The 19,175-nt window shown below is 40.5% G+C and overlaps 1 protein-coding gene across 1 annotated transcript; it reads left to right on the top strand.

Annotated features, from left to right (window-relative positions):
- The first annotated feature begins 2,226 nt into the window (after positions 1-2,226).
- On the top strand, positions 2,227-18,643 carry LOC138584663 (cathepsin S-like). The gene is made up of 8 exons (XM_069656948.1): positions 2,227-2,328; positions 10,336-10,460; positions 10,592-10,714; positions 13,639-13,791; positions 15,171-15,395; positions 16,090-16,255; positions 16,692-16,794; positions 18,270-18,643. The coding sequence occupies exons 1-8, from the start codon at positions 2,310-2,312 to the stop codon at positions 18,367-18,369; spliced, it is 1,014 nt and encodes a 337-aa protein (XP_069513049.1). The 5' UTR covers positions 2,227-2,309; the 3' UTR covers positions 18,370-18,643.
- The last annotated feature ends 532 nt before the right edge of the window (positions 18,644-19,175 follow it).

Below are 19,175 nucleotides of genomic sequence, written 5' to 3'. Positions count from 1 at the left end.
GTGTAGGGGAGTGAAAGTCTGCAGAAGCTGATGGCTTGGTTAGCTTACAGCTTCTGTGTAGTGTGTTTGCGCTGGGTCGGCCTTATCTAAACCCAGCCTTTTGTATTTCCCCTCTCCCGTCCAATTGCTTGAGTTTTTTGTGGTTATCTGTTTGGGATAGCTTTAAGAAACCCCCCCCTTCCGCAATTGCATGCAAGATACGCTATATATTTTATATTTCACTTATCTTTATGTTATTGTGTTACTCTTATTTCTGCACTGTAAATTTGGAGCAATCTGTTATAAGAATTTCCTTTGGAGTGACGCCTGCGAAGCTTGTTCAAGCAGGCAACTCCAGCTGCCTTATTTCACACTTGACATGCATCATTCTCAACAGTCGCCTGACAAACACTTCCTCCCAATGTGGCGTCTGTTTAAGATGCAAGACTTCCGGTCTCTCCCTCTGCTCTGTCATTGCCACCGCTGCCCTGCACCAGTACTGCGCTCAAACATTCATCCCCAGCACCCCTCTGGCATCCACCTGCAGGCTGCGGCTAGGGGGGGGGGGGGTTAAGATATTAAGATATTTGAAACTCTTGCATAACATTAAACAAATGTAGTGCAGATAACAGTGTAAATACAAGACCAATGCCATAAAATCCCGAACATATGATCCTGTAACATCTACTGCTGAAATAAAACCTAACAAACATAAATAAGGCCGACCTGACCATAACAGTAATTTAATTCAATCATAAACTCAGCAGGTTTGTTAAATGTAAAATATTAACTTCTCTGCTCTCTTAGTTTAGTGCATGATTCAGTTTGGTTTAAGAACAACATTGGGGAGACTGCCAAGAAAAGCTGTGACCTCTTGACCTTTCCTGCAGCCTGCTGACAGACGGGTCAACACTTCCTCTTGACCCACACTTTGGTCCAGATCCACAACATCTCTCCCTGCAACTACTGACCGGACTTCTGAGACAACTGAAGTCATTTTCAGTGACCTCTCTGACCTTTCCTATCGCACAACCATCACACAAACATTTCGCTTTAACATCTAAAAGATTACAGTCTAATGAGCAGCTTGGCACTGTATTTATTAAACATATTAATTCTCCCAACTGGAGGCTTTCCTTTCTTATTCACCCTGTGGACAAAACGCCAACTTGGCACGAAATCTGATAATGTCACTTTAAATAACCTAAAGCCAAAGAATTGTAAGGTCCATCTGTGCACTTGATCAAAACATAACTTTAACTGCAGCCCTCTTATTTGTATATCAAAGAAGATATTATTTAAGCAGAAGGAAATAATACTGAACTGAATTTGTTTGGGGCAACAAATAAGTGGCAATATGAACAGTATGTGTATGCGTGTCTCCTATTTTGTGTCTTATGGTTTCATGTTAGCCTGACTCCATCCTAAGATAGTATACTATTTTATACTATATTATACATCATGGTATTATTATAAATGGCTAGGCTTGTTGGTAAGAGACTGTAAGCAAAAACCCACGGTGGAAAGCATGAAATTAAATAAAGATAATTATAAAAATAAATAAATAAGTGGCAAATACAAAGTTTAAATAAAAGGTATACATGAATAAACACATCAATCTAAAGAAGAATAAATTAGTAGGAGAAAAATATAAATTATTACAAAATATAAAAAAAATGTAATTCAGACATCAATAAATAAAACATAAATAATAAAAGGGGGAATTGTTGTTAAACGTTTTTAATTCTTATTTTTGGTACAATAACTGCTTTTAAAAAAATCTATTTGTCTTTTATTTTGGCAGCTTCCGGCCTCCATAACTTTAATGATAACACTATAGTTTTAATGATTACCAGGCATTTATCCTGTTAAATCGTCTTTCGATTGCTGGAATCTACGTCTCTGTATTGTGAGGTGTAAATTCACATCTCAGCCTCTAGAGGCCGCTAGAGGGACTTTAGACTTTTTTTATTGAGATCGTTTATTTTATCATTTTTATGCTTTTAGAAACGAAATTAAAGAAAAGATCCTCTTGAATATTTATCTGAAAATTATTTTTGAGTTTATGTTTAAGTTTTGAGGGTTTCTGGCGTTAAAAGTACATGAATGAATCACTTTTGCTCACTTGTTTCCTCTTCCTCATATTCAGGTTCTCTTCTCTTGCTCACACACACACACGCTTCAGGTGGTTACCAAACTCATCCGCGGAATGCAGCTCTCCATTTCTGAAGAGGAAATAGACCCGATCAGACAAACCATGTGACATACACCTCATAAATATCAACCAGGAACACACAGACACACAGGGTAGGTTCAACACAGACGCAGCGATGAGTCCGACAGATCAAGGCAAGTTTAACACTTTATCATGAGCAGTTTTACAGCTTTAATCCAAATGTTTTCCGCTTTATAAACATGTCAAAGCTTTTATGATAGAAAAGGTCCGCCAGTGAGAAGATTTAACGCTGATTTGCTTTTACTTTCATTTTTCTGTTGAGTTTCTTTTTGTGTTCAGGGCTCAGGTGTAAGTTAAGTTACAACTACGCGACTGTTGCTGTGATCTGAGATTTGTTATCTGGGGCTTTTCACGGGTGTTTAAAAACAATAATCTGTATATTTTTTGACACAGAACATCCTTTAACACATTTTGTATGGGCCTGATATAATTCTTTTTCGTATTAGTATTATTGAAAGGAGTTTTAAGACGCAAAAGGACCAAAATAAAGGCACTTTTCTTTGGATAAAGTCCAGTGTATAAATCTACCTGTCAGGCCCTGAAAGTTCAGACACTTCCACACTTTTGATCAATCTTTAAAGATGTTTCTATGACCTTTTGTCCTTCTTAATACAGAGTTTGATACCTGAATTAGCAAAATTAGCTGATACAGAGTACTGATCACAACACACCACAGTGCGGCAGTGTTAAAACTGATAACAGTTAGGCTACACTACTTGATACCTTGTTTGGATGTGAAATGTCTGCTATCATTGCTTTATAGCCTGAAGTTAAATCCTTTAAACACATGAACAAATGCAGGAGTGTTATTATTATCTGATTACTTTGACAGTGACTATTTATAAAAAGTTCATAAAAATAGTTTGACATGTCTCTCTTTCATGTGTTTGCTGGATAACGACACTGAGTTATAACATAAAATTGATGTATGTAGAGTTTTTTTTAATTTAAAATGAGTCCTTTGTGTAAAATTCTGTTAAACCTGAACAGCGATTAACACTGAGGGAATCCTAACCTTACAACAAGCAGAGCAGCTAGACACAAGCTAAGCTAACGTTGTTATGACAGCTCAGCCTGCAGCCCCTCCTGACGTGCTCAGTGTGAAAGTGACAGAAACCCTGACATTAAAATTATAACTTGCCATATTTGGTGCAGACTAAGACAGACTAAAGTTTCATTCTCAGCAAGCACAACACTTTCCGTTTTACTGTCGTCACATGATGACTCGGCCAGTACTGGAGAGCATCATCAGGTGTGGGATGTCAGCATGGTGTGGCAATCTCTCAAATCCAGGCTTACTCGTCTGGTTCAGACTACCATGACAGTAATGGGGAGAAAAGAACTCCAGTCCCACCTGTCAATGTATGAGCCTTTTATCTGACCCATCTCACATGCTCCACTCCGAGTATGAGCTCTTAGCGACCGTGTGTTCAGATCTTACTTCAGCAGGATGAAGCCGAAACAGAAACAGATTTTCTTCTTCAATTAGCGGCTTTTAAGTTTGCTGAAATAACATCATGATGCAGATTAGTAAAAATGAAGCTTTCTCAGATCTGTCCTCAAGAGGAGAAGAAAACTACTTTAAAATGAGATCGAACGGATCGAGCGTTTCTGATGTATTCAAGGAAGTTTGGAAATCTAAACGCTGAACGGCTTTCATGACACAGCATCAAGGGAATTGTCTCAAGTTGAAATGTTTGATCTAGAACAGTTTGTTAGCTGTTAGCATGCAGATGTGTGTTTGTAGAGATTAATAAGAAGCGAAATCGTTGTCAGATGACGCTGATGGGAGCCGTGATGTCATTACGGCTTCTGCGGACTCCTTTTCCTGCATACGCCGCAGCCTGCTGATACATGATTGGTCAATATTACTCAGAATACAAACGTACTACAAACGGAAACTTGCCGTACTAAAATCAGGTCCAGAGATTAAAACTGTACTAATGTTTAGATGTACGTCGCTTGGCCTAAAAAACATCTGCTAAGTGAAAATGTGAAATTGTGATGTGCAGTATATGTCGTGTGTGGTTGTCATCGGTATGTTCTTCTGTGTTTACATATTGATTCTTAGTGCGACTGTGGAGGCAGCTAAATGCAAGTCCGCGACACATTTCCCTACAGGGACAATAAAAAGTATCGTATCGTTTGATAAATGACCTCGAATCGGTTCTTCTTGGCCACTCTAAAATAGCAGTGGTGGTGCGTGGCAAAGCTTGCTGTTAAAGTCTTTCAGGGTTTGTAAATGATGGTATCAGCTTGGTGCATAGGCTGGGGACTTTTGGGCTGTATGAGAGGCATCTGAGATTTCTGTGTGGGTGACAACTCTAATAGGTCATCTATGAATATTTGTGATTGGTGTTTGTTGGGGTTGTGTAAATTCAAACACTGACTTTTTGTCACCTCAGAGTCGTGTCAGTTCGGATCAAACTTATTACAGCCTCTGAAGCTGTTCTAAAGTCCTCTGTGTCACACTGTAACTGACCTTAGGCCGAGCTCATCTGAGTTTTGATTCCCATTACCTGCTCTTTTAACTTCCTGTATTAAATGCTGATCGTCTTTCTGGCAGCAAACACTCTTTTAAACTAAAGCAGCTGTAACAAAAATCATCTGATTACACAATAACTGATGTTGATGCTTAGTGACAGCACTAATGCGTTCAGCTACATTTCTTGCTTGTTCATTAGTTTCACTTCTGGTCTTGTGACAGCAGCCTCATTGGAGATTATTTATGTACAGTTCATCGGCTTTATCTTTGTGGAAGTGATACTTAAACGCTGCTGATCTTCAGAGGGGATCTAACACACACACACACACACACACACACACACACACACACACACACACACACACACACACACACATTTAATACACAGTCTTATTTAAGCACATGTTTTTAAAAGTTGGCTTGTGACCAGAATTAATGCAATCCAAAATAACATCAGCGCTCACACAGCTGCAACCATACAAGCACAGAGATCAACACCTCTAAGAGGGTGTCAAAGAGCTGAACATTATGAGCTTTACCTACAGTACAGCTATTTAATCTAATGCATTGAATGTACCGGACTGGGCGCCAAGTCTCTCTATAACTGGGTCTTTGAAGACTGTATATAAAGATGGACGACGTGTCTCCATCTGCTCTCACTGTACAAAATTTCTGCCGAAATACCCCCCAGACAAGCGCTGCCATCATCTACCGCTGACCACAACCCACACTTAACTGACCTAAAAAAAAAGAAATGCCAGGATCCCACACGGCGTGTTTACCAGCAGAACAGCTTCTCTTGTCGGTCTGAAGCAGATATTCACGCTTATGTAAAGTTCAATGACTGTGGTGTTAGTGTTAGTTACGTCTCCTCTCGCCGTTCCTCCTCTACTCTGCTGCTCGGGAACAGAACGCTGCAGGACACTGATTTGTCAACAGAGCTGTCAATCATGAGGTCACGCCCCCTTTTTAAAGCATCAAATGACTAATTAAAATTAAACATGTCAGAAAAATGAACACTTGAACATAAATCAGCATGATAAGAACTAACTATAATGACAGAAACCATGTTTGAGAAAAATGTATTTTGATTTTATAGTTTGACTCATCTGTTAACATGGAGGAGGCGGGCTTTATGAGCTATACTGCAGCCAGTCAACAGGGGGCGATAAAGGGGGTTTGGCTTCACTTTCAGGGAGCTGTAATGTCGTCCATCTTTTTTATTCTGTTGTGCATGCATGAGACGAAAATACCGGTATTTAAACTTCATTTTACTTTCATTACATCTTCTTTGGATTTATTGACTCAGTTAACAGAAAACTTTACCTCTAATAAGATTCAGCTGAATGTTAAAGTAGAACATGTTTGCACTGGGACATGGATTTTGGACGATATCATTCTATTTAAGCTTTATTTACACAGGTAACCTCATTGAGACACATGCTCTCATTCTTAAGAGAGCTGCTGAAAAGCTGTTAAAGAACATGATGAGAGGTGACATATCTTCAAAAACTTTAACCAATCCAGTTTATTTTGGATTAAGCTTTAACTACTATGACCTGGATGACTGAGAACCTTCACAGTCATAAAGGGACATGATGTGGATATTTTCTAAATCCATACTTTTTAACCATCATGGCCCCAATTGTTCAAAAAGTGGAAATCCCATTTTTTCCTCTCTCCAGGATGAGGTCATCCACCTTACATTTGTCTTGGTTTTTCAAAGTAGAACTGGGTCCTATCAACCTGAACAAAGACTTTTCAAGATTACCAAATCCAGATAACTAGTGCTCTAAATCGACTACATACTCTGACCACAGGGGGCGCCACAATCCACACAAAATGAAAGTTGTTACAGTTGCTTTAAATTTCTTATTTAATATTTAATATTGAAGGTCTTTAATCGATTATTTTACGGGACAGATTCCTTTAGTTTTCTACGACCCTGATGTCGACTTAGTTTATGTCACTGTTGCCATACAGCAATCCTGGTACGTTATTAAAATGTTGTATTGTTTTACCAATTTTGAAGTTCTACCACATTTTGCTCCTGAGATCCAGCCTGAATCCTCCCTCTGCTGGGGTCAGGATAATCCTGATTTTCAGATCAAAGTTTTCCAGATGCTACTCAAAAGTTTTGAACAACACAAACTGGAGGTTTCACCCACAATAAAGCCAAGACTTGACGACCTGATGTAATCTAATTTCAGAATCCACTTTTTCTTTTGACAACCCATTCTCAAGATTTGATCTAATATCTATAGCGACATCAGATGACTTTTAAACAACTCGGCCCATTTGCTAACCCTAACCATACTGTAACAAGACCACGATCTTCCCCTAACTGTAACCAAGAGCTGTGAGTTTCTCAAACTCAAACTATCAAACACTGTTGTTGTGCTTTAGCCGCCAGGAAAACGAACAAAAGATGTTGGCATTGAACTCTTTCCAAATATGTGCTTTAAAGTGTTTTTGTTGCAGTGTTCTGGCAGAAGTTGTTTTGTGATAGAGGAAATGCGCTGGTGGAACAGATGACTTTGCTTTCCTGTTAAAGGAAGATGTCTGCTGGTGAAAAATGTGTTTATCTATAAAACAATAACTTTGTATTGAATGTTAAGAAAAATACCCATCAGCAATTTATTTCTACTTCTTCCTCACTGCTGAAAACAAAACATTCAGACATCATATATTTGTGCACTTGTAAGATTCAAGTACTTGAATCAGTTAAAAAGGGATCAGTACAGTAAAAAAAAAGTCTAATACAAATATAAAATGCATAAATTATATAATTGAAGGTGATATTTTTGCTTCTACGTCTTTAATTTAATGGGTTTTTGCTTATTTTTTCTTCTGCATTTTTTGCACCCCCCTGTGAGCAAGATACACTTGCACTGACACATGAAAGTCATCGCACAAACTTTAACTTTGTGGATGTAAAAGCTAAAGTTCAACAATAAACCAGTGCTGATGTGTTGTTGCTGACTTCCTACCTAACTGACATGCTGCAACTAAGGTATCATGTATGCTACCTGCAACAGACTTGTGAAAACCACTTCCTCCTCATGCAGCAGCCCCAGAGGCCTATTCCATTTTTTTCCTCATGCAATCATCTGAGTACTGTACTGTTGTGGTAATATTCAAAAGATTGTTTTCTACCAGCCTTTTTAAAATAAAGAGCGACTCTGGATGCAACATTTAATCCCAGTTGTTGAGTTTAATCTCAGCCGAGTTTTAAGGTTATTCTGAAAAAGTAGTCAAAAGTTCAAATGTGGGAGAAGATAGCAACTTTAGGCTCCGCTAGTTAGCCTCATAGTCAGTTGTTACTGTAGCTAGTTAGACTTGCTTAACATGTTTAAACCATCAGCAAAGTAAGTAAGACAAGTTGCTGTTGCTGACCCTTTGAAGTTTAAAGTACACTGGCATATGCAAAGTAAGCAACTAATGGTTAAATAGCTAGCCTAGCTGACCTTTCATGATTATACCACACTAGCAATGTAAGCACATAGCAGTTAGCTAGCCTAGCTGACCTTTGTAGTTCAAACACACCCTGGCATATACAAAGTTTACAGATTATCTACATATACAGGGTTAGCAGCGGTGTTGCCAGACTGAAAATACAGTAATATCGTACTGCAGCTTTAAAATGATCTTTTTTTACCAACAAATCATAATATGAAGAAAGAAATCTTAAAGGGTCAAAATGGCACACTGACGTGCAGAACTATGCCCTGCACACCGTATTAATTTAACAACACGTAGGTCCCATCCTTTCCCTGTAACAGAGTCAGTTGCCGTCCATTACACAATCGTTCCCTCCGTTATTACCCTTCAAAATAAAAGCACCATATCTACACTGATTGGTGAAGGAAAGCCTCAGAGCGTCCCACTGAGTGCACGTTAATGTGACAACTCGGTGCAGAGAGAGCCAGTGGGCGTTTATGAGGCTCAACATGACAGAACTCCTGAAACTCTTGTAGCCGTGCTGCACGCTTGGTGCACATTCAGGGAAGCTGCTTGCAAGCCGAGATCGTGCAGAGATGCAATGAGTGACAGATACATCGCTGAACTGTTATTGGGGGTTTTTTGATGGGGCAAAATTATCTTACATTTGGCCTTTTTTGGCATTATTGATCGTACATCGTACAGAGGGCAAAATTATCGTACATCTGGCAACACTGGTTAGCTGTTAACAGTTAGCTTTTTAACTGCTAACCCTGTATATAGAGTGGACAGTTAAAGCATTTCACCTTGCATACAGGTCACTTTTTTAAACATCTGCACGCTGAACATTAACACACACTCTAGGTACCTGGAACAACAGTCCTATTGTTACAAGCTTGTTAGCCTAGCCTACCTTTTAAAAGTGTTTACACACCCAGATATACTAGGTAGACAAGTAATGTTAACCATTAGCTTGTTAGCCAAGCTGACGTTCCAAAACACTTCCAACATCTTGTGGTGGAATTCGTTAAGCTTGAAGAACCAGAAGATGAAGAAGACTCAGGAGACTCAGATGTCTTAAGTTGAAGAGTTTATATTTTTGATCAAGGAGAAGTGACAGAAACAATACACTTGAAGCAGCAGTGTAATGCCAAGTCAATTCTAACAGACCAGTCCGCGTGCTCAGTATGACAAGGTTTCCATCTACTATCTGCCATACAAGGATCTTACTGGAGTCTTATATTAGAAATACATTGTAAGCAATCTTACCGATAGTTAAATAAGACAGCCTAAAATGGGCAGAGACACGGGAACAAGTGTTGGGAGGAATAATCTGGGTATGGAGCCACTCTGTCCACAACAAGAGATAAGTTGAAGGCCAACTTGTGGACGGTGCATATCTTCATCAGCACGCAGTAGGATTTACGATCTACAGTGTTACTACAGTGTTATAGGGTCATCCTGAGCCTAGGGGATACGATCTCCTTATGCCTGACCTCTGAGTCTGCTGGGCCTCAGTGGATGCTTTAACTTGTCTCTTCTTACTCTTAAGACCTGAATAAGGAAAATTCTACCACACATGTAAGGTAAGAAACTAGGCTAGCTAGTTTTTCAAGTCAAGCAACAAAATATGACGGACTGATTGTTACGCCACCAATGGCACACAAACACGAAAACAATGAAGTTAGTTGACTGGATGCTGGGTGTGTGTTAGAGTTAGCCAAAAGATATGCCTACATTCCAGATGAGGACTACAAAATACATGAGTTGGCTCCATGTAAAATTTGATACGTAAGGCTTAGTTTTTTGGAGTTGTTCTAATTCTCCAGGTGGAAAGAAGTATATATGTTGTGTTTCTGATTTGCAAACTTGCTGTTGTGTAGTTAGAACAACTTTTGCAAAATCCTGATGTCAGAATGCCAGACGATAAGAACAAAAGCTTCTGCTTTGTTTTGTCTTTTGAATTGAATGCATCCTGTAAAAACATTTAGTCACCCTCACCCTGCAGTCTGATTCTGTTCTTTTGATTGTCTCCATGTGGTTTTGTATTTAGAGTAAACCATGTTTGTGACTCAAAGCGTGATCTCTGCCAGGCGGTTTGTTTTTCTCGAGATGTGAGACAGCAAGCGTCTCATCAAAGGTCAGCCGACATCCTGACTTCTCATGTGGTCCGTGTCTGTGTGCGTGTTTACAGGCCTGATGTTGGGGAGCCTGCTGCTCGTCTCCCTTTGTGTTGGAGCAGCTGCCGTGTTTGACAGCAGGCTGGACGTCCACTGGGAGCTGTGGAAGAAGACGCACGAGAAAAAGTACCAAAATGAGGTATGAGGGAAACAGTGCGGATGTAAATATATAAGTTTTCTTCTGTGTTTGTAGGCGCAAAATCCATATGTGAGATTTATGATGAACTTATACAGTATTTGACCTCATGCACTCTTCCTGTTTGTCTTGAGGTGGAAGATGTGCGCCGCAGGGACTTGTGGGAGAAGAACCTGATGCTCATTACCATGCACAACCTGGAGGCCTCGATGGGGCTGCACACCTACGAGCTGAGCATGAACCACATGGGAGACATGGTGAGAAACTCCTTCACTCTGCGGTTTCATACTCAAGAAAATGTCTATTGATTTATGATCATCACTTTTATTTATTAATGACTGTGTTACTTATGATAGTGGAAGGTCAGGGGGATACAGACTAGATACAGTGTGACTAGTTTGAACTTTGAAGCTCAGCGGCTAATCGTTATAATAAAGTGTGGTATATTTTTACATATATGCTGGAATGTTTCCAAGGCGAGAGGCCCCAGAGGCTCCGTGTTAGCTTCCTGTCAGTGGGTTTCTAGTAATTTAATTAGATGCTAATTTGTTTGGAGTTATGAAGCATTATAGGGAACAATATCAAGTTAAAATATGTGGACCTTAAATGTCTAGGCTGGAGAAGTACTCACAGGAGCAGGAAGTGGGTTTGCATCTTGAAATATCATTTTTTTGACCTGTTTTTAAAGATGTCTTCAACTTCTTGAGTGTTTGCTTGTTTGCTAACATTGTCATAACAAGAGATCAAACAGTGATGCTGGTGCAGTTTGCAGTTATAGCTGAGTTATGAATCTGGGAGTGGTTCATTTTGCAGCATCAAACCTCGAGCGAACCACAGTCTGCTGTAAAGTTTGTTTAAAGTCTGCAGCGACAAGGCTAATTTATTCCAGCTTCATTAACAGAGGCATGCAGCTAAGTAAGGGAAGTGTTTTAATGCGATGTGCACAAGAAAGCAGCTGGAAAACACCTGCTCAAAGCTGCTAACACAATCCTAAATTAGGTGCAGTGTAGAGAGAAATGGAAATGCTATTTTTAGGCCTCAATGCACGGCTCTATATGCAGTAAAGGGTAGAGCTGAATCCCATCGTTTTATAAAGAAATGTTGCTTTAGCTAGGTAGCCAGATAGAAAGGCTGAAGCTGAGTGTGTTAGCCACTTGTTTTTTATTTTAAGGCTAATGTAACACATGCAAAGAAACCTTGAGCAATCACTGGCCTGTCTGCAATTTAGTGATTTTTTTTAAGAACTCTTTAGAAGAAACGGCTGCCTGCTGCGACTGAAAGACACGTGGTGACAGTAATAGAGTACGTAAAGCTGCTTTCCCACTGGTCCAAAAACTACGCTAACACCCGGCTTTTATGCGTGGTGGGAAAGGCTACAAACGGCATTCAGACCCGGGTCAATGACTCTGCAGTAGACCTGGGTAATTATCGCCTCGGCTCCGATCGGCATTGATGGCAACACATAATCTCCGCCCCCTTTCTGGCGCGATGCTATGCTCCGTCGGTAACTCCTGCCACTCTTTGTCATCTCAGCTACAAATTCCGCCTGTTCCGCCAATGTTCCAAATTTGTCGGCGCCGAGTTTGATAAACAGACTGAATTAGTAATAGACACAATAAAGACCTATAAAGACAATTGGCATCTATAAGCAGGTCTTCCCGGGTCTGAAAAACTCGCGTCAAAGCGCTAATTTTGGTGGGAAAGGGGTGCTCTCTGGGGTGCACCTGCTGTAAGTCGCTCTCTTAAGGGGAGAGAACCCTGTTTACAGTGTCACAAAGTATTTATATACAGGCGTATGGGTTTTAGCTGCTTTAGACAAATGAAAGCTTCAGACGAGTGAGTCTTTTTTTAACCTCATGCAGAATGTAAATGAGTACATTTTGCTGCTGGTCTTTCTTTCCCTCCGCTGGTCTGACTTTACTTTACTTGAGAAACTATAGTTTCAGACCTTTTGAGACTTCACTGAAATAATGAGATGATTTCTGCTCGAAGCTCCTCCAGGATGAATTCTATTCAGCACATATGTAGTAACTAGTCTGCAGTATATTCTGAGTCTAACTTAATGAGTGACTGAAGGTCTCAGGCTGCACACTGGAATATAAAGTACGCTGTGTTTGGTTTGCGTCCTCTAACCTGCCTCGCCTCAATCTGTGTTGTAAAAGTCTTTGGAAATATTCTCGCTGAATTTCAGTCCAGTTTATTGATCTTAAATTATACCACAAGAAACATGGCTGATTCTTCAGCTTTGTGCCCTCTGAGCTGTGTTGTAACAGCTGTGTTATCAAGGGTATAAAATGCCAATTAAAGTTTGCTGTCACAGTTATCAAGATACATGATGCAACAGGTACCGTAAATATGTGACTGCTGCTTCCTTGTGATTGGCCTTTATTTTCTACATGTTGCACTTTCACCACCAGCGAGGTGCTATCTAGTGTAGAGATCACAGACTGTATAAAAAGATGGCTGACATGACAGCTCCCTAAAAGTGAAGCCAATTCCTCTCTGTCGCCCCCTGCTGACTGGCTGCAGTATAGCTCATAAAGCCCGCCTCCTCCATGTTAACAGATGGGACAACTATAAAATCAAACAAGCTATAAAAAGGGGGTGTGGCCTCATGATTGACAGCTCTGTTGACAAATGGGGCTCCTGCAGCGTTCTGTTCCCGAGTAGCAGAGTAGAGGAGGAACGGCGAGAGGAGACGTAACTAACTCTAACACTACAGTCATTGAACTTTACATAAGCGTGAATATCTGCTTCAGACCGACACAAGAAGCTGTTCTGCTGCAGACTGAGCCCACCTGAGGGCTCCAACACGCCAAGGACACCTGAGGGCTCAGGTTCAATGCGTGTTTTGGGTAGATGAAGAGGCGGGACGTCTATGCTGAGAGACTATTTTCTGTAAATGATCAAAACCCTTTTTAGAAATGTTTTACAAGGAGCTAAATCAGAGTGTAAGAAAGACGGTGGCAGTGAAGCATCTTATAGATTTTGATTATTACTTCATATTACAGCTGAAACAGTCGCTATGTTTTGATTATCAATAAAGGTTTCCGTCCTGTTAACCCCTCGATAACACAGCTGTCCTTGTAAAAGCTTTATTTGTAACCCTGCTAAATAAAAAAAGCCGTTTGATACTAAACTCAGTGCTGCTCCTCATCCGTTGTTCTTTTCTTCCTCACAGACACAAGAGGAGATCCTGCAGCAGTTCGCCACCCTCACTCCTCCCACTGACATCCAGAGGGCACCATCTCCCTTTGCAGGGACGTCAGGCGCTGATGTTCCCGACACCATGGACTGGAGGGAGAAGGGCTGTGTGACCAAAGTCAAGATGCAGGTCAGAACACTGACTCAGTCTGTTTACATCTTTTAACCCAATGAAACCACAGTCAGCAGGATTCATCAGGGCTGTCGGTAAAAGCAGAGACATGCTGCGATGCAGTGAACGCTGTCATCCTCCCAATGATCACCACAATCCTCCTGTTCCTTTTTCACTGAATAGTTGTCAAACAGGAAGTCGTCACCACATCAGCCAGTGTTGCAAGTTTAATTGGCCACTTCCACTTTGGGTTTTGACAGGTGTGAGATCACTGCCCGACATGTGCTGAGATCACGATGCTGACCAGCTCACGATGCAAAAGCTGCTTTTGATCACAGCTGAACGATGTGATCACTGTTCCCACATTCACTTTGTCTTTTTATGAGTTACTGATCCTGAATCTGGAGAACATTTCTGACCTTGTTCCTCGTATATCCTAAATAACCACCCATTTGTTACTTTTAACTACTTAGGATTAGACTTTAATTATGGTTTATTAGAACTTTGCATTACACTTAATACAAGAAGAACTTTATTCAATTTCAGTCTCCAAAGACTTTTGATATTAGGACATTAGGGATACATAACTCAGTTGTGATACTGTTACAGAAACACACACAAACATATCAAATGGTTTAAATGTACATTACATACTCACAGGTGTTAATGCTTTCTTTTCCTCTATTTTGTCTTCACACCTTTTTATATTGTCTCCTAGATTTTTTTAGGGTGGCAACATGTTAGCTACAATAAATCAATAACATTTAAATGACTGCATTTTTGTTCCATACAATTATTGTTTAAAAGAATCTGTCCGTGATGTCTTTTGTCAATCATTCCGTCTTTAACTCATTACCAAATTTATAAAGAAAACTGACATTAGAACCACTTCACTTAGTTTTTCTTGTAAACTATAAGTACAAACATCAGGTGTCTTCGGCTTCCTGTCTGGACCGTGTGGTTTAGATGTTCTTAAGATTAAAATGTGAAAAGAAAATAGCTACATCTGCCTTCATGTCTGTGGTCCCCGCGTTTTAAAGGAAGCTTAAAGATCCTATTGTGTAAAGCAAATAAGAACAGTGCCGTATTTCTTCAAAGTAGCTGATTTACAAAAGAAAGAAGTGGAAAGAAAAGTTCCTTTTTAATGCAAAAAAAGGGGAAAATTATCTTATTACAACCTGTTGTGCAGATAATTTGACCAAAGACTCACAAGCATTGATTTTAGATTTCCTCTTGTTCTGTGCAACATGTTAAATGTTTCTGTAAAACAATGGAGACGTAAGAGCTTCAGCTCTGCCGGACCCTCAGCTGGCTCCAGCTCATGAGCTCATCTAACTTTAGGCTAATAAAGTGCCAGCTTGAGGAACAGCACAGTAACACCACTCGTTTGAATCCAGGGTTCCTGTGGCTCCTGCTGGGCCTTCAGTGCGGCGGGGGCCTTGGAGGGCCAGTTGGCCAAGACAAGAGGGAAGCTGGTGGACCTCAGCCCCCAGAACCTGGTGGACTGTTCCAGCAAATATGGTAACCACGGCTGCAACGGCGGCTTCATGCACCGCGCCTTCCAGTACGTCATCGACAACCAGGGCATCGACTCTGAAGCTGCGTACCCCTACAAAGGACGTGTGAGTACAGATTAAACATCTGCAAGGGGCTCAGAGGGACTGTGTGGGAAGTGACTTTGCCCTCTTTGAGCTCGGCAAAAAATACACATGAAAAGTCATTCAAAAGAAAAAACATCAAACACTCACGATGTTTTTAAGCGTATAGAAATTCAGAGCAAACCCAGGTTGATAGTTTAGGAATCCCTGTTATGAGACAACAATGTGGGTGTACAAGAAGTTAAGTCCGACCCTTCAGGCTGTAGACAGAAACACTCTCCTCGCTCGTCTGTGCTCTGCTGTTAATGTCTCTTTGGAGCAACAATAAATTAATCGGAGCGGACAACGTGTTTGTCCTCCAGGCTTCATCTGGTTCGCTGTTGTTGGTGTTTGTGTGGAGGAGGAGGAGGAGGAGGGCTGCTCCGAGCCCGTCCGACACACTGTTGCAGCCTGGCGGAGGTGTTGTGGCTCTAATTCAGCCCAAAAAACAAAACCACTCTTAATAAGCGCAGTGACTCACGTCTGTTTCTCAAATTCAGTTTCTGGTTCATCTTCAAAGAACTGCAGAATTTGAACATTAACCTTTTTAGAGACTGTTTCAAAAACCTTTGCACGACATTATTTTGTTGCTATCCCTATCAGGCACTCTCATTTGCATATTTCACACGGATATGCTGTAAGTCGTGATTTTTAACCCACATTTGTCGTCTTCCTTCAGTCACAACAGTGCCAGTACAACCCCGTGTACCGCGCCGCCAACTGCTCCAGGTACAGCTTCCTGCCCGAGGGGGACGAGGGCGCTCTGAAGCAGGGGCTCGCCACCATCGGACCCATTTCAGTGGCGATTGATGCCACGAGGCCCAGATTTGCTTTCTACAGGAGTGGTACGTATGACATCGTCTTTACCTGCATGACTGTGTACTTCAGGACCCTGTGACATCACTGTTAAGTGTATTTAAAGGGGAACGGGTCTTATTTTTACACAAGGTTCAAAGAGGTCACTTTTAACCTGAGATGGCAGAAAACACGGCTTTCTTACCCTGGGGTAGATACCCTTTAAAGTTTTCTTTCTCGCCAGCTAGACGATTGATTTGCTGGGAATATATTTAGACATTTATAATTATAATAAAACAAATGTGAGGTCAAAATTACATTATGGCAAACAAATCTGTATGTAGATAAAAGTGTGATATAAATGTAGCCATTTAAAATATCTTCCTGGCTTTAATGTTTTTAAGAAATGGTGACACAAAACAACACGAATATAAAAAGCAATATCATATCATTATATGCATGTTGTTTTTATCTGTGACATCTCAGGTGTGTATGATGACCAGAGCTGCACACAGAAGGTGAACCACGGGGTGTTAGCTGTGGGATACGGCACACTCAATGGACAGGACTACTGGCTGGTGAAGAACAGGTGAGACATTTTCACTGTCCGGTCACACGCTCACACTGAGATCATATATAGATCCTCTATCGTCCTCCTCCTTCTGTGTGGTGCGTACTGGAGGATGCAGGGGAAGTGAAACAAGGTGCTGAAAAAGTACAGAGTTTCAACAAACAACAGTCATTCTGTTCAGGGTGTGGGTATTTGGCTGACGTAGGACCCTGCCTCTCTGACTTAGGCAATTATTAACTCCGATCAACCAAACAGTCACAAGATCATTTCTGTGTAATAGAGAAGAAGGAGTTTCATTTCTCAAAACTTACATCACCTCAAAACTTACCAATCATTCCCCGCTGACCTCAGCAGGCCTGTTTAAGCTTATAATCCTTTTTTTTAATAATGTTTCTTAACATGATCTCCTTGGAGTGTTTGGTGCACAAACAGGCTGATTGTCCCTTTAAATTAAATATAAAGTGTGAGTCGACTGTGGCTCAGTGTCAATCATCTCCCAATCGGACGGTTGGCGGATGGATCCCAGCTCCTGCGGTCTACATGCCGAAGTGTCCTTTAAATCCTGATTGGAGACTGGCATAGTAGCCTCTACCAACAGTGTGTGAATGTGTGTGTGAAAGAGTGAATGTAAAAGACTAGAACACGAGAAAAGAGCTCCAGCCCATTTAGTCCAGTACCACAGTAGATCATTGACTCCGTTGCTCTATTTATTAAAGATGAATCTTTTTTAGTTTGAATATTTAAGCAGTTTATCAGCAGTATTTCTCGTTGAATAATTTCTTAACTCAGAAGTTACAGGGTGTAGTGGCTGAAATATTAACCCAAGAAATGGGACACCACGTATGACAGGAAATGTTTGGCACATGGGAAAAGGGTCTCTCTTAAATTCTTATTTACACAAAGTCCTATTGACATGTGAATATTAACCTTTTCTGAAATACAACATCATTAAAGGAACTATATATCCCATTGCATCTGCATTATACTCAGATATTCAAACAGATTTTTTCACGATTATGAATTTTAGATATTTTTTCCAATATTCAATTTTACACTGGCTTGTTTGGAAAGCAATCAGGGAATTTCTTTTGCCACTTTAGAGTGTGCATCTGAAAAAGCTCTCATATAATGGCGTGATGATTACTACTGATAAAATCCACAAAACAAACTGTACACTGTGTGAAAGGGGAGGGGCCAAGGGGGGGAAATGGGATCAGGCCATTATAGCCTACTGCAGGAAAGATGAGGCCTTAACATGTATGCCCTTATGGTTCCATGTGGTGAGTTTTTTTCTTCCTTTGAGGCAAATTGTAACTAAATAAACTTAATAAACTCAGATTTTCTTCTTAAAATATTCACCCTGATCCATATTAAACTTCAAGACACATTGTGTCCAAGAGTTTGGAAGTGATTAAAATGATCTACATTAAAAATGTCTCACTTTTACTTCTAAATGTCCCTTAAATTACATTTCCTGTTCCTTTGTTTTCCAGTTGGGGAGAGCGTTTCGGAGACAAGGGCTACATCCGGATGGCACGCAACAAGAATGACCAGTGTGGCATCGCCCTGTACGGCTGCTACCCCATCATGTAGCTGCAGAGGGAACTGTTGCAACATTAAGTTGCCCTCTCCTTTTTTATGTGTATAGTAATTTTACAGAATGATTTTTACCACTTTATAAAATCTGTTTTGTTTGTTAAATTCATTTTAATGTGTCTTTGATGATAAATAAGTCTTTAATTACAACACTTTCACATCAGTGAACTTGATGTGCTTGTTTGTGTGTGACTGCATGTGTCTGTATGCGTTTGATTCTTTAATAAAGAGACAGACGTCCTCCTCTCTGAGGCTCAGTCACACTGGGAAATGCCAGGTCTGGATCGATATATCCGTGTACCGATCAATCGAATGTCTTCCTTTCAGTAAATATCAGATCTGGAGGAGAGGACGACGAGGATCTGATTTTACACCCCTAGTTTCGGGCTTGTCAGTCTGTTAAATCTGCCATGAAAACTGCCTGAAAGGATCTCATTGACTCTTTGGGAAATTGGCTTGTTGGTCAATTTAGCTTTTACATGTAACGACAGAAGGAACGCCAAAAATCAATATCTGTGTCGCTGGTAAATATCTCATGTCTTGTGCACATGCTGATGCAATAGCATATCCTATACTCGATGCCTGCAGGCGAGTTACATTGTCTTGAGTGAGAGGAGAAGCTTTTTGGTAGGTTTTGTTTTTCCACTTTTAGCTTCTTTTCCAAACCACAAGGGTCCCTCAAAGACTTAGCTCAACATGTCGAGGGATATTTTCCTTTTTAAGCAAAGACAAAAAGATATATACCAGGCTTGTATCTGTCTGTTTAAATAGGACGCTACAGCTGGCAGCTAGTTAGCTAGCTT

Source organism: Semicossyphus pulcher, unplaced genomic scaffold, assembly GCF_022749685.1.
Source record: "Semicossyphus pulcher isolate SPU_LCO1_2020_fin unplaced genomic scaffold, fSemPul1.0.p SCAF_9, whole genome shotgun sequence".
Lineage (NCBI taxonomy): Eukaryota > Metazoa > Chordata > Actinopteri > Labriformes > Labridae > Semicossyphus > Semicossyphus pulcher.
This window is presented reverse-complemented; position numbering and strand designations above follow the sequence as displayed.